Source organism: Periophthalmus magnuspinnatus, chromosome 16 (assembly GCF_009829125.3).
Source record: "Periophthalmus magnuspinnatus isolate fPerMag1 chromosome 16, fPerMag1.2.pri, whole genome shotgun sequence".
NCBI lineage: Eukaryota > Metazoa > Chordata > Actinopteri > Gobiiformes > Gobiidae > Periophthalmus > Periophthalmus magnuspinnatus.
Genome location: NC_047141.1, coordinates 28,513,654 through 28,526,875, shown reverse-complemented (window position 1 = coordinate 28,526,875; position 13,222 = coordinate 28,513,654). Strand labels below are relative to the sequence as shown.

The 13,222-nt window shown below is 46.4% G+C and overlaps 1 protein-coding gene across 1 annotated transcript in view; it reads right to left on the bottom strand.

The window, feature by feature from the left end:
- The window catches only part of LOC117384257 (potassium/sodium hyperpolarization-activated cyclic nucleotide-gated channel 3), a 44,364-nt gene extending 34,677 nt beyond the window's left edge, over nucleotides 1-9,687 (bottom strand). The window contains exon 1 of the mRNA XM_033981543.2: nucleotides 9,029-9,687. Within this exon, the coding sequence (XP_033837434.1) occupies nucleotides 9,029-9,687 (659 nt within the window). The remainder of the gene's footprint in view (nucleotides 1-9,028) is intronic.
- Nucleotides 9,688-13,222: the final 3,535 nt, after the last annotated feature.

Sequence of the window (13,222 nt, the reverse complement as noted above, 5' to 3'; positions counted from 1 at the left end):
GGAGCTTGTGCAGGAGGTTGAGCGTTACCGACTAGATATAGTCGGCCTCGCCTCCATGCACAGCTTGGGCTCTGGAACCCAACTTCTTGAGAGGGGCTGGACTCTCCATTTCTCTGGCGTTGCCTGCGGGGAGAGGCAGCGAGCTGGTGTGGGCTTGCTCATTGCCCCACAGCTCAGCCGCTGCGTGTTGGGGTTCACTCCGGTGAATGAGAGGGTTACGTCCCTGCGCCTTCGGGTCAGGGACAGGTCTCTCACTGTTGTGTCGGCCTACGGGCCAAACAGCAGTGCAGAGTACCTGGCCTTCCTGGAGTCCCTGGGAGGGGTACTAGACAGTGCACCGACTGGGGACTCCGTTGTTCTCCTGGGGGACTTCAACGCCCATGTGGGTAACGACAGTGACACCTGGAGGGACGTGATTGGGAAGAACTGCCTCCCTGATCTGAACCCGAGTGGTGTTTTGTTATTGGACTCCATAACAAACACCATGTTCGAGCACAAGGGTGTCCATCGGTGCACGTGGCACCAGGACACTCTTGGTCGGAGGTCGATGATCGACTTGTCTTGTCTCGACTTGTCGTGTCTTGGACACTCGGGTCACCACCTGGTGGTGAGTTGGATCCGCTGGCGGAGGAAGAAGCCGGACAGACCTGGCAGACCCAAGCGTATTGTAAGAGTCTGTTGGGAATGCCTGGCAGAGCCTTCTGTCAGAGGGGTCTTCAACTCTCCGGGAGAGCTTCTCCCTGATCCCGGGGTAGGTTGGAGACATGGACTCCGAGTGGGCCATGTTCTCCACCTCTGTTGTCGATGCGGCCGCTCGTAGCTGTGGTCGTGAGGTCTGCGGTGCTTGTCGCGGCGGCAATCCCCGAACCTGGTGGTGGACACCGGAAGTAAGGGATGCCATCAAGCTGAAGGAGTCCTATCGAGCCTTCTTGGCTCGTGGGACTCCTGAGGCAGCCGATGAGTACAGGCGGGCCAAGCGCGCTGCGGCTCATGCGGTTGCAGAGGCAAAAACTCGGGGTTGGGAGGAGTTCGGGGAGGCCATGGAGGAGGACTATCGGACGGCCTCAAAGAAATTCTGGCAAACTGTCCGACGCCTCAGGAGGGGGAAGCAGTGCTTCACCAACACTGTTTACAGTGCGGGTGGAGAGTTGCTGACCTCGACTGGGGATGTTGTCGGGCGGTGGAAGGAATACTTTGAGGATCTCCTCAATCCCCCCGTCATGTCTTCCGAGGAGGAAGCAGAGACTGGGGACCCAGAGGCGGACTTGTCCATCACCCTGGCTGAAGTCACGGAGGTGGTTAGCAAGCTCCTCGGTGGCAAGGCTCCGGGGGTGGACGAGATCCGTCCCGAGTACCTCAAGTCTCTGGATGTTGTGGGACTGTCTTGGCTGACACGTCTCTGCAACATCGCGTGGCGGTCGGGGACAGTACCACTGGAATGGCATACTGGGGTGGTGGTCCCTCTGTATAAGAAGGGGGACTGGAGGGTGTGTTCAAATTACAGGGGAATCACATTCCTCAGCCTTCCCGGTATGGTCTATTCCAGGGTACTGGAGAGGAGAATCCGACCGATAGTCGAACCTCGGATTCAGGAGGAGCAGTGTGGTTTTCGTCCTGGTCGTGGAACACTGGACCAGCTCAATACTCTCCATCGGGTCCTCGAGGGTTCATGGGAGTATGCCCAACCAGTCCACATGTGTTTTGTGGATCTGGAGAAGGCATTCGACCGTGTCCCTCGTGGTGTCCGTCGGGGGGTGCTCCAGGAGTATGGGGTCCGGGGCTCTTTGCTAAGGGCTGTCCGGTCCCTGTATGACCGGAGCAGGAGCTGTGTTCGCATTGGCGGCAGTAAGTCAGACCTGTTCCCGGTGCATGTTGGACTCCGCCAGGGCTGCCCTTTGTCACCGGTTCTGTTCATTATATTTATGGACAGAATTTCTAGGCGCAGCCAGGGGTCGGAGGGGGTCTGGTTCGGGAACCACAGGATTTCATCTCTGCTATTTGCGGATGATGTTGTCCTGATGGCTTCATTGAGCCAGGACCTGCAGCACTGGGGCGGTTTGCAGCCGAGTGTGAAGCGGCTGGGATGAGAATCAGCTCCTCCAAATCCGAGGCCATGGTTCTCGACTGGAAAAAGGTGGTTTGCCCTCTCCGGGTGGGTGGTGAGTCTCTGCCCCAAGTGGAGGAGTTCAAGTATCTCGGGGTCTTGTTCACGAGTGAGGGAAGGATGGAGCGTGAGATTGACAGGCGGATCGGTGCAGCGTCTACAGTGATGCGGTCACTGTATCGGTCCGTTGTGGTGAAGAAGGAGCTGAGCCGGAAGGCGAAGCTCTCGATTTACCGGTCAATCTACGTTCCTACCCTCACCTATGGTCATGAGCTCTGGGTAATGACCGAAAGGACAAGATCGCGGATACAAGCGGCCGAAATGGGTTTCCTCTGCAGAGTGGCCGGGCGCACCCTTAGGGATAGGGTGAGGAGCTCAGTCACACGGGAGGAGCTCAGAGTAGAGCCGCTGCTCCTACGCGTTGAGAGGAACCAGTTGAGGTGGCTCGGGCATCTGCTCAGGACCCTCCTGGACGCCTCCCTAGGGAGGTGTTCTGGGCATGTCCCACCGGGAGAAGGCCCCGGGGAAGATCCAGGACAAGCTGGAGGGACTATGTCTCTCGGCTGGCCTGGGAACGCCTTTGGATCCCACCGGAGGAGCTGGAGGATGTGTCTGGGGTGAGGGAAGTTTGGGAGTCCCTGCTTAGACTGCTGCCCCCGCGATCCGGCCCCGGATAAGCGGAAGAAAATGGATGGATGAAATAAAAGGGAAGGGGGGAAAAGGAAAGGGAGAAAGGAAAAGAGGAAAAAAGAAGGAAGGAAAAGGAAAAAATAAGTAAAAGAGAATGAAGACTCAACCCTGAAACTGAATGTCAAAACCAGAGACATAATTAAACTCATTCATTCATTCATTTTACCTGCTCAATAATAAAACATTAGCTCATTGTAAACCCCCAGCCCGCCCTCTCAACAACCCACCCCCTCAACCCATCCTAAGCTCTGATCATTGTTTTATTCCTGTTTCTTGTCCTTTACTTTGTACCAGTTTTATAATTTTCTTGTCTGTATTTCTTTGTCTCCTTTGCACGTTTCTATCTCTTGTCAAGTCCTGTTATGTTTTGTACTGTTTTTTTTTCATATATAAAATAAAAAATAAAAAAAACATTCAGAATTCAAATCTTTACCTATGCAAGACAGTCATTTTTTGCAGTGTTTGCGTTCCCAGGCCAACCATACCACACTCAGACCACTACAATCACTGTATAAACAGACACTCAAAGTTCTAGACAAAAAAACACGCCACTTTCATCACTGCAGCATCTTATCTAAATATAATATTTTAAGTTGGGAGAATCTGATTAGATTCACAGATGCCTGCTTTGTTTATAAAATCTTACATGGACTCGCCCCTCCACCGCTCAATGACTTTGTTAGCCTAAGATCAAGCTCAAACCGCATCAATAGAGGAGCCTCAAGAGGAGACTGTCTGATTCCATTCAGAAAGACAGCATTTGGTCAATCAGCCTATTCTGTTAGAGCTTCTAAAGGGTGGAACAGCATCCCTACAATTATCAGGGAGAGCTCCACATACAGCTCCTTTAAGTCTCAATTTAAACGTTGGCTTTTAACAAATCAGACCTGTCAACACCAAACTCCTGCTGCTGGCATCTAGTGTTTGTCCTTTGCATGTGCTTCTCTGTAATTCTGTTTTAACAAATCTTTTATTGCCCCTTTGTTTATTTTCTTGTGCTTTTTTAACATAATCTTTTACTGTTATTAATTGCATGCTGTTCTCAATAACCTGTCTGTTTTAATTATTTTTCTTCGCTATGATTCACTTCTTAAGACTTAATGCTTTTCTACTTTTTAACCATGCTTGCAAATGTTTTTATAATATAATTATAAATATAATTCTGGCATGTTAAACAGTTACTGTTGGTCAACATGCACTGTCCGCTATAAATAAATAAATAAAAAAATAAAAAATAAAAAAGTCCCATGAAGCCTGACGGTGACCTCTGACCCCGCTCTCTTTTCTCGTTTACACTTTTCATTCACAAACACACTGTACAAAAAGCCTCTCACAAACCCTGTCACTTCTGCTCTCCCTCTGACTTGCAAATGCAATCAGTGGTTGCTCTTGCGTCCTCATCAGTATTCCATTATGAACATGCACAGGTGCTGGGGAGGCTCTGACCCTCTCCTGACGCTCAGCTGTTGTCAAACTCAACACTAATTCTACTGGAATTGGGGCCAAGAGTTTCATGATTGGTTCCCCCGGCCAGATGTCACATCCTACTTCACTCTCTGCAAAAATAATTAACTACGTGAGTTAATGTGATTTGAATTCAGAATGTGAATCTTGGTATAAGTAGTTAGGAATTATTTAGTTTGCTGGAAAAGTTCATTGATTTGGTTACTCCACAGGCATGCTCCACAACTTCACTTAAAAAAATATTGTAAGTGCAGCCAAGACGTTCTGTCATCCTCAAAATGTGGCTTAATAATTTAACTTTCATGATCAAAATTTACACATTTTTTGACAGGACATTTTATTTCATTTTATTTCATTTTATTTTAGATTTTATTTTATTTTAGATTGTATTTTAATTTTAATTTTATTTTATTAGATTTTATTTTTAAATATTTTTTATTTTATTTTTTTTTTTATCATTTTTTATTTTATTTTATTATTTTCTTTATTTATTTATTTTTGAAAATGTATTGATTTATTTACTTATTTACTTGCTTACTTATTTATAATTTAATGTTTTGTTTTGTTTTTTTTTGGCTCGCTAGTTGACGAAGTTTGGCATAAGAAAAAGTTGGTAAATAATTTGAAATTTAAGGATCTAAATTGATCACACTCTAATTTAAACATATCCAGCCCTTTTTTGTTCAAGCCAAAAAAATTATTAAAATAAATATTGAAATACTGACCTAAATAACTAAATAAATCGAGTCATAACTCATCAAAAACAAGAAGTAATCTGAATTAAATAAAATTATCTAGATCATAATTTTTTACAGTGTTGTAGCACAAGCCCCACCCCCCACTCAAAATAAAAAAGTAGACCTACAAACTAAATAATTCTAGTCAAAACTAGTCAAAAACGTGACATATTCTGAGCTCAAGTGTTTGAAACGAGATCAATTGAAGGTGTAAAATCGCGACTATGGACCATTTTAAGTCATATATATCATTTCTTTGTTGCAGTTTGTGGGTTTTTCCATCAGTCTCTGTGTCAGACGAGTCAGACAAACAAGAGCCACAGCAACAGCCACTCATCTGATCAATCTCTCCCATTACAGATATTACCACCAACTTCACTCGAGCACGACTCCCAAAGCTGTCCATCTTTTCCTTAATCACGTCTCTACTGTCTCTGCTCTGTCTCTGCCCTGTCTCTGCCCTGTCTCTGCTCTGTCTCTGCTCTCTACCTGCTCTGTCTCTGTATTATCTCTGCCCCATCTCTGCCCTGTCTCTGCCCTGTCTCTGCCCTGTCTCTGCTCTGTCTCTGCCCTGTCTCTGCTCTGTCTCTGCTCTGTCTCTGTATTATCTCTGTATTATCTCTGCCCCATCTCTGTGTTGTCTCTGTGTTATCTCTGCCCTGTCTCTGCTTTGTTTCTGCTTTGTCTCTGCTCTGTCTCTGCTCTGTCTCTGCTCTGTCTCTGCTTTGTCTCTGTATTATCTCTGCCCCATCTCTGTGTTGTCTCTGTGTTATCTCTGCCCTGTCTCTGCTTTGTCTCTGCTCTGTCTCTGCTCTGTCTCTGCTCTGTCTCTGCCCTGTCTCTGCCCTGTCTCTGCTCTGTCTCTGCTTTGTCTCTGCTCTGTCTCTGTCCTGTCTCTGTCCTGTCTCTGCTTTGTCTCTGCACTGTCTCTGCCCTGTCTCTGCCCTGTCTCTCCTGTCTCTCCTCCTCCTCTTTTATGTGATGCTTTCTGTCTTAATGAGGTGAGGGGAGAGTGAGTTTATGAGTGAATCTGTAATAATGGGCCACATAAAAAATCAGGTTAGTGTTGAAACTCCATTATGTTACACACAGCCCACTGCCCTGCATTAATACCATACACGCTATATATAAATATAACGCGCTAGTCGCCGCCATGTCCCAAATAGGAAGTGATCATGGACACGCTTCCGACTCCATCAACGTTTTAGTTTGTAACCGTGGCAACAACGCATTAAACAACTTGGAGCTGTGCATTATCCAGTTTTAATGCACTTTATGGAGAAAAACACTATTACGCTGCTCGTCGTGATGCGTTAAAACTGCATAACACACACATCCCTGCTGTTTAATGCTTACATATAATAGCTAATGATGCTAATAATGATCATGTGAGACAAGATGGGGGTCAGGAGACAGTTTTTCATATTGATGACATTGTACTTTGCCGTGAAATATCCAAAAAGTAAATGCTCAAGTGTTAAATCTGATCAATTTTATTATTTACTACTAGACCCTAGAACTCGCCACATTACAACAGAAGTCTGCATTTTAAAAATATTCAATTTATCATAGGATATTCATCTGAAATCCAGCAACAGGGCTACATTTCTGATAAATAATGTAGAGTAGTCAGATCACAGTGTACATTTTAAACATGTTCAGGAGACGAAATGAAAAAAATTGAAATGATACCTGCCAAATTAAAGCAAGAACCACAAAGCAAAAATCTCATCTATTGATCTAAACCTGAAACGTCAACACTCAATGACTAAAAGATGAGAAAAAAAAACAAACATCTGGAATCCTACCTTTATTGTAGGTGATATATCTGTCTTAAAAACATGCAAAACAGAACTAGTTGCTTTTAATATAGAACTTTACAGTGGTCCAAGTGTATTTCCCAACACTTTTGCACCTTAATCATTCACCGTGATGAATTTATATGTTTGTTTTTTTCACAACTTTCAAATGCCAGAGCGAGCTTTGCTAACAACAACATCAGCATATCAACATTATTTACATGGTTCATGGCAGAAGGATCTCATGTTGACCCTAAGAACTGAAAATTCAATCTTTTGTAGGAGCTGGAAGTGGATCTGACCGCTCAACCAATGACGTTTATGTTGAAAGCAGGATTCAAACCGCTGTTCTTCGGATTACTGCACAAGGATCACACCCCGAGGAAAGAAGTTGCCCGATTTGTCTGTTATTAATGAACATTTTAAGACCAAAACGACGAGTCTGACAGCAGCGGTTACAGAGAGAGAGGCGAGGGTTTTTCAATAGAAAGTGAACTGTAGTCAGAGTCGAGGGAGCTGGAAGCAGTTTAACCCCGTCTGTTTACATATACAGTCCATTGATTGACTAAAGTACAAAAGACTGACAGCCCTACAAGTGTTTAACCAAAATCTTAATCTGTTGAATAATGCAACACAGATACTTAACGTGCATAATTTAGACAGTCTGCATAATTAATCTATAAGCATTTGTAATTCTCCTTCCAAAGAGCCGTGTTTGAACGATTTGTATAAAGATCCACAGGTGAAATTGAGAGCACGGCCTCGGCTCTGGCATCCCATTCAAAACATCACAGACGCTTATGAGCTGCACCGTGTGAGCAATTATGAGATTGAGTCAGATTGACAGACAGACAATATGAAGCGTGGGTCTGATGGGACAGAAGTGGGACAGGAGCCATGGGGATCAAATCCTCTATTGTTACAAGACCTGGCTCTCCCTGTGCTGTCCACCTCAGAGCCTTATCCCTCACTGATACTATGTGAGGATGAGACGGCAAAGAATACACGCAAATACTGCCAAATTCTAGCAAATGTATAAGGACTGAGGGTGTGAAAAGATGTCCAATATATGCTGAAAAGATTGTGTTCTGAGTGCAATTTGAAAACAACTCCAGCGACTTCAGGAGCGTTAACGTTTGAGCAAATACAAATACAACAATATAAGAGTCCTGTGCACTTTGGAGTATGTTTGTAGAGGTTTAAACTACAAGTACGACAACAAGATGGCGACAGTAGCTCAGTCAGTGTCCGAAAATTGCCGATAATTCAAATCCTGCCTGACGTAAACATCATCGGTTGAGCGGTCGCATCCATTGACCTACAGTTTGGCGATGCGATTTCAGCTCCCACGGATAATTACTGTCATTGTGTCCTTGGGCAAGACACTTAACCCACCTCCTCAGTGTCTTTTGATAGAATCTAGTTAGTCAAGTAGGCTTAGATCGTCTTACAAATGCGTCTGGATGAATGAAGGATTTTATTTCTGAGCTGTTTTGTTGCCTAAACATGACCTACCCGCTGACTGAAAAACAGTTGGAAATAGACTCAAAGAAATCAAATTATCCAGACTAATCAGATCATATAAGCAAGATTGAAGTCCTTTTTATCTTGATTGGATGTTCTTTTTCTGTTCTGCATAATTAGAACTTTATAATATCACACTCTCATCATTAGGTAATATCTAAGTCAAATAATGATTCCTTTGAGCCAGTCCTGACCACCACCCGAGGCCAGTGTTGTTCAAATAAGACTTTTGTTAGCCTAAACTGATCTCCTCATCTCCTCTCGTCCAGTCGTCCTCAAACAGTTAATCTTATGCAAACATGAGGCCCCGGGCACAGCTCCCTCCTCCTGATCTGCAGCCCTTTCAGAAGACATGGCACCTTTATAGTGGCCTTTAAATACACACTCCTCCCTCCGGCTCCGTCATGCCCCAAAGGACTCTCCATCCTCATTTTAACCTTTCATGTGCTCCTATCCTCTCTCCATTATTCTAACCATCTTTTCGACAGCAGTAATTGTTTCTCTATATTCTGTGTCTTGTGCGGCCCTCCTCTGTGCCTCTGGTCTTATTGGTGGCTCCTCTCAGGTCTGGTCTAAGTGTGTCATTACCCCTGAATGAGCCCGGCACATTGAGCATCCTTTCAGCTTTCATGCTCAAATATGAGGTGTGTTTTATTTGCTAAAGTGGCTTGTGTGTGTATTCATCAGGATCAGAGCGATCAGAGCAGTACCTGAAATCGCTGTACGGGTGAATGATCCAGGAGCCGGCCGACTTGAGTCTCTCCTGCTCCATGGCCACTGCCTTGTGGGAGCCGAACATTCGCAGGCTGAATTTGTTGACCCCGGGCAGCAGCATGGCTCCAAACTGCCTCTGGATGAAGGTGCTCTGGTTGGAGTTGCTGTAGTCCTCCCCGTCCAGGCCCATGCCGAAGCCCCCCAGCCCGGACGGGCCCACCATCTCTGGGGTGCCTGCTGTGGTGTTGCAGGCTGTGGTAGTGGTGGTCTCTGGGCCGGTGGCCACCACCATGACCCCTGTCCCGGTGGAGGAGGTGGAGGCCAGGGCAGCTCTGGAGGCGAAACCCACAGATCGAGGAGGGGGGTGGGAGGAGGGGGGTGGGGGCAGGGGTGCTGGGGTGGTGGGGGTACCCGCTGAGCGGAAAGTCAAGCCGTCTCTAGTGGAGGAGCTCATGATTGACAGGCGGCGGCCGCGCCCCCCTGAGGAGGTGCTGTCCTTGTCCCCCTCTAGAGAGGCCTGGGACAGGCGGTAGCCCGGAGAGGGCAGGCTGCCTTTACTGCGCCGCTTTGACTCCCCGTTTTTCCGCGGGAGGGTGTCCCCTGTGGAACCCGCTGCGCTGACCGGGGTGGCCACTCCTCCTGCTACCCCGTCCATGGCAGAGGGCTGCGCGTGACCCTAACCAGGGACGCTATAGTCTGGAGCTACACCACATCAGAGAGAACGTGCAGTAGAAGCAGCTACAGAAACGTGACCTTTGAGTCCCTGAGCCCCACAGCGCGCCCCACTGTCCCCTGTCATCCTCACCTCACGCCCGTGGGTCTCTCCTCTCCATGAAGTCTTTAGTGCCGCTGTGAAGCCTTCACGTCCCTCTGTTGCTCAAAGTGTCTGGTTTGTCCTTACAGATGTTCCCGTGGCGTTCCTCCTTCCTCGTCCTTGAAACGCTGCTCTCCAGCCGAGGCCCTCCCTCCTCTCTGTGCCGCTCATCGTGAACCCAGAGCCGGTTTAAGTCTGTGTGGCTCCGGTGCTGAGCCGGGTCTAGACCGGGCTCACCCGGCGCGGTCTGACATTATGTAACGAGACAATGACAAGGACACTTGATCCGCTGTCCGGATGGAGGCTCATTAGCGGACATAAAGGGCGCACATAAAGGGCGCACGCGAGCGCTCGCACTTCCCGGTGTTCTGATTCATGACACGCACAACCCGAAACACGCACAATGGAAAGACACGAGCCTCGTCCGAACCCATGTTTAACCAATCCACGCCACGCTGCGCGCCATCAGCGGAGAGACGCTCCTCCTGAGGCTCAGCGGGAAATAAAGGTCCAGCGGTGCTTCGTGAACAGGTGCACACAAAACCAAGTTGTGGCGATGGAGCAGCGCGCGCGGATCTGTCTCTGTCTGATTCCGCCTCTTCAATGGCACTGTGTGCACTGTCCTCGTGTCCTCGAGTCCTCAGCGCGCGCGGGGCGCAGAGGACAGGCTCACGCTGCGTGTCCGTCAGTGGACACGGAGGCGCGCTCGGCTCTATCTCAGATCAAACTACTTGTTGAGCGTAAAGAGGAGGCGGCTCCTCGGCACATCCTCAGTGAGTTGGAGATCCCGCTGTGCGGCTCAGAGCGGCGCTGTGACGGGGGCAGACTCCTGGAGGTCAGGCGGCGAGGACACGTCCACAGATGCACGAGGATGTAAATGAATCATAAATAACACGTATAGGCATATTTAAGATCTGGGTCTAACCGGCCTGTTGCCATGGCATCCTCATCCTCTTCGTCTGTCCCTTAAAGGCGCGTGCTCACCGGTGAGAGACACGCGCCTCCTGAGCCGCGTCATCCTCACGAGCGCGTCACCGGGGCAATTACGATAACACAGAGCTCAATACCACGGGAGCTCTGCATTTAAGGAGGAGCAGAGTAACTTCAGTGAGAGTTAGAGATGGTTTCAAGGACATAACCCCTAAAATGAAGGATATTTTGAATAATGCTCTGCCTCTGATGACTCCATCACTTTAACAGCTTTTCTACCACATAAACCACATGACTCAATCTCTCATTTCTGCACTAAACACTGCTCTGATGTTTTTAGACCTGCACATTTATACTGACTTGTTTATGCTTTATTCTTAAACGTGACTGTGCTGCTGGACTGTGACAGTGACCTGACAGTTTCGCAGCAGGTCACACTTTATTGGTGTGTGAGAGGACCCTCTGAGACTCTGGACTGTGAAGGACACTGGGACAGGGAGGACAGGGCCTGTAGATGTTCTGCTTATGTGGTAAAGGACATTGCTCTGGATATATATAAATAGTTCAGAATATGTCTTGTTTTAACAGTGTAGATCTACTATTTTCTTACTTTTGTCGTTTGAACATTTTTATTTCAAGTATCTGTGTAAGGGGGTAATAAGCAGCGGGGGAAGGACTCGATTTTCTTACTTAAGCAAAAGTACAGATACTCGAGCGAAAAAAAATACTAAGTAAAAGTATCACATGAAAAAACTACGTAAGTAAAAGTATAAAAAAGTAAAAGTATTTTGCACAGATTTTGAAATCCCAAAACGCTTCAAATGCTTTAATTTTGATAAAGATTTGTGCTGAATTTTGTTCAACAGAAACAGTTAACTTATTTTTATTTGTATATTTGTGTTTAATCAAACTATGAACATGTAAAAACCCTCAACCTTTTCAGCAGGTCTCATATAATAATAAAACTACTTTTACTTTTCAGTCAGAGTAGAAAGTACAGATACTTGCTCTCAAATATAGTGAAGTACAAAGTATCCAAAATGTGCTTAAATAAAGTACAAATACCTAAAATGTATCAGTACTACTTTTACACCACTGGTAACAGGCCTACCTGTAGTGTATTATCTTAATAGTACCTGCATGAGGCTAACCTTCTAGAAGCTCAGTCCAAACCTGGACTCGGGTCTGTGGGTGGTGCTGGCAGGTTGCCCCAGCAGCAGCAGCACTGAGGCGTGGATCAAATGAAGAGGCCAGAAAAGGTCACTATGGACTCACTGTGGATACACAACTTTTACCAACTTTATTTAGTTTGAAAAAAGTACTATACTTTGATTCAGGTAAAAAAAATACACATTATGACCCAAAGAAGACCATCTAATTATCTAAAACAAGATAAATACTTAATGCACTCAATTGAGTCAGGTGTACTGTTGCACTTGAGACGCTGTGGTCCAGAACCGCTCTGTGGGCATCTCAGGTTTGTAAATGGCATCAGAATAACGTCGTCTGAGTAATAAGAACGGAGCAGATAACGCAAGATTCGTAAAGGAGCCAATTATAATCATGTCCAACAATGGCACAGAGGCTGTGTTCATTTTCAATTAAGCTGAAATAATAAAGACGACCTCTGCCCGAGGAACCGCGCTGGAGTGATTTCACTGGAAGAACGTGCTGTTTGAGAGGAAGGAATTCTCTGGAAAATTGTCTTTGGCATTGTCCAGGGGAATTGGAATGAGACAAATGCGCAGCATTTACAAATAAGACATGTCTTGCTCTTCCTCCGGAGAACGCCTTGATTATGACCTTGGCCCAGTCCTTGGACACAATTTGAATTTTGAAAACCAGTGGAAAAACACCAAGCAAAAAGCTGAGGAGTGGAGGATGCGTCAATATATTAAAGTTCACCAAAAAAAAGTATCAACTAAGAGCTGGATCTTCTAATACACACTCTGTGAAGGGCCCGCCTCTGTGTAAATATCACTTTCTGATTGGTTGAATGTGTAAAATCAGCCTCATTATGCTGTGGCTCGACTCCTGCCTTTGTACTTCACTGTTGGATGTGAGGATTCCAGATACATTTAGAGCAGATGAAGACAGCTCTGTGCACCATGTTTTGGAATCCATCCATCCATTTTCCTCCTCTTATCTGGGGCCGGGTCGCGGTGGCAGTAGTCTAAACAGGGGCTCCCAGACTTCCCTCACCCCAGACACCTCCACCAGCTCCTCCGGTGGGTTCCCAGGCCAGACGAGAGACTTCCCTGGGGCCTCCTCCCGGTGTTTTGGAATAATAAGAAATTTTGCTTAGGGCCCCCTGAAGGTTAGATCTGGCTCTGGCTCAGATAAACTTATTTTTTTCGTTATCAACTCTTTTCCATGGACTCATACAGGTGAGAGAAAGTTCTGCAGTGCTGCTTTAATTCAAATTGCTGAGGAAATACGTAAAAAT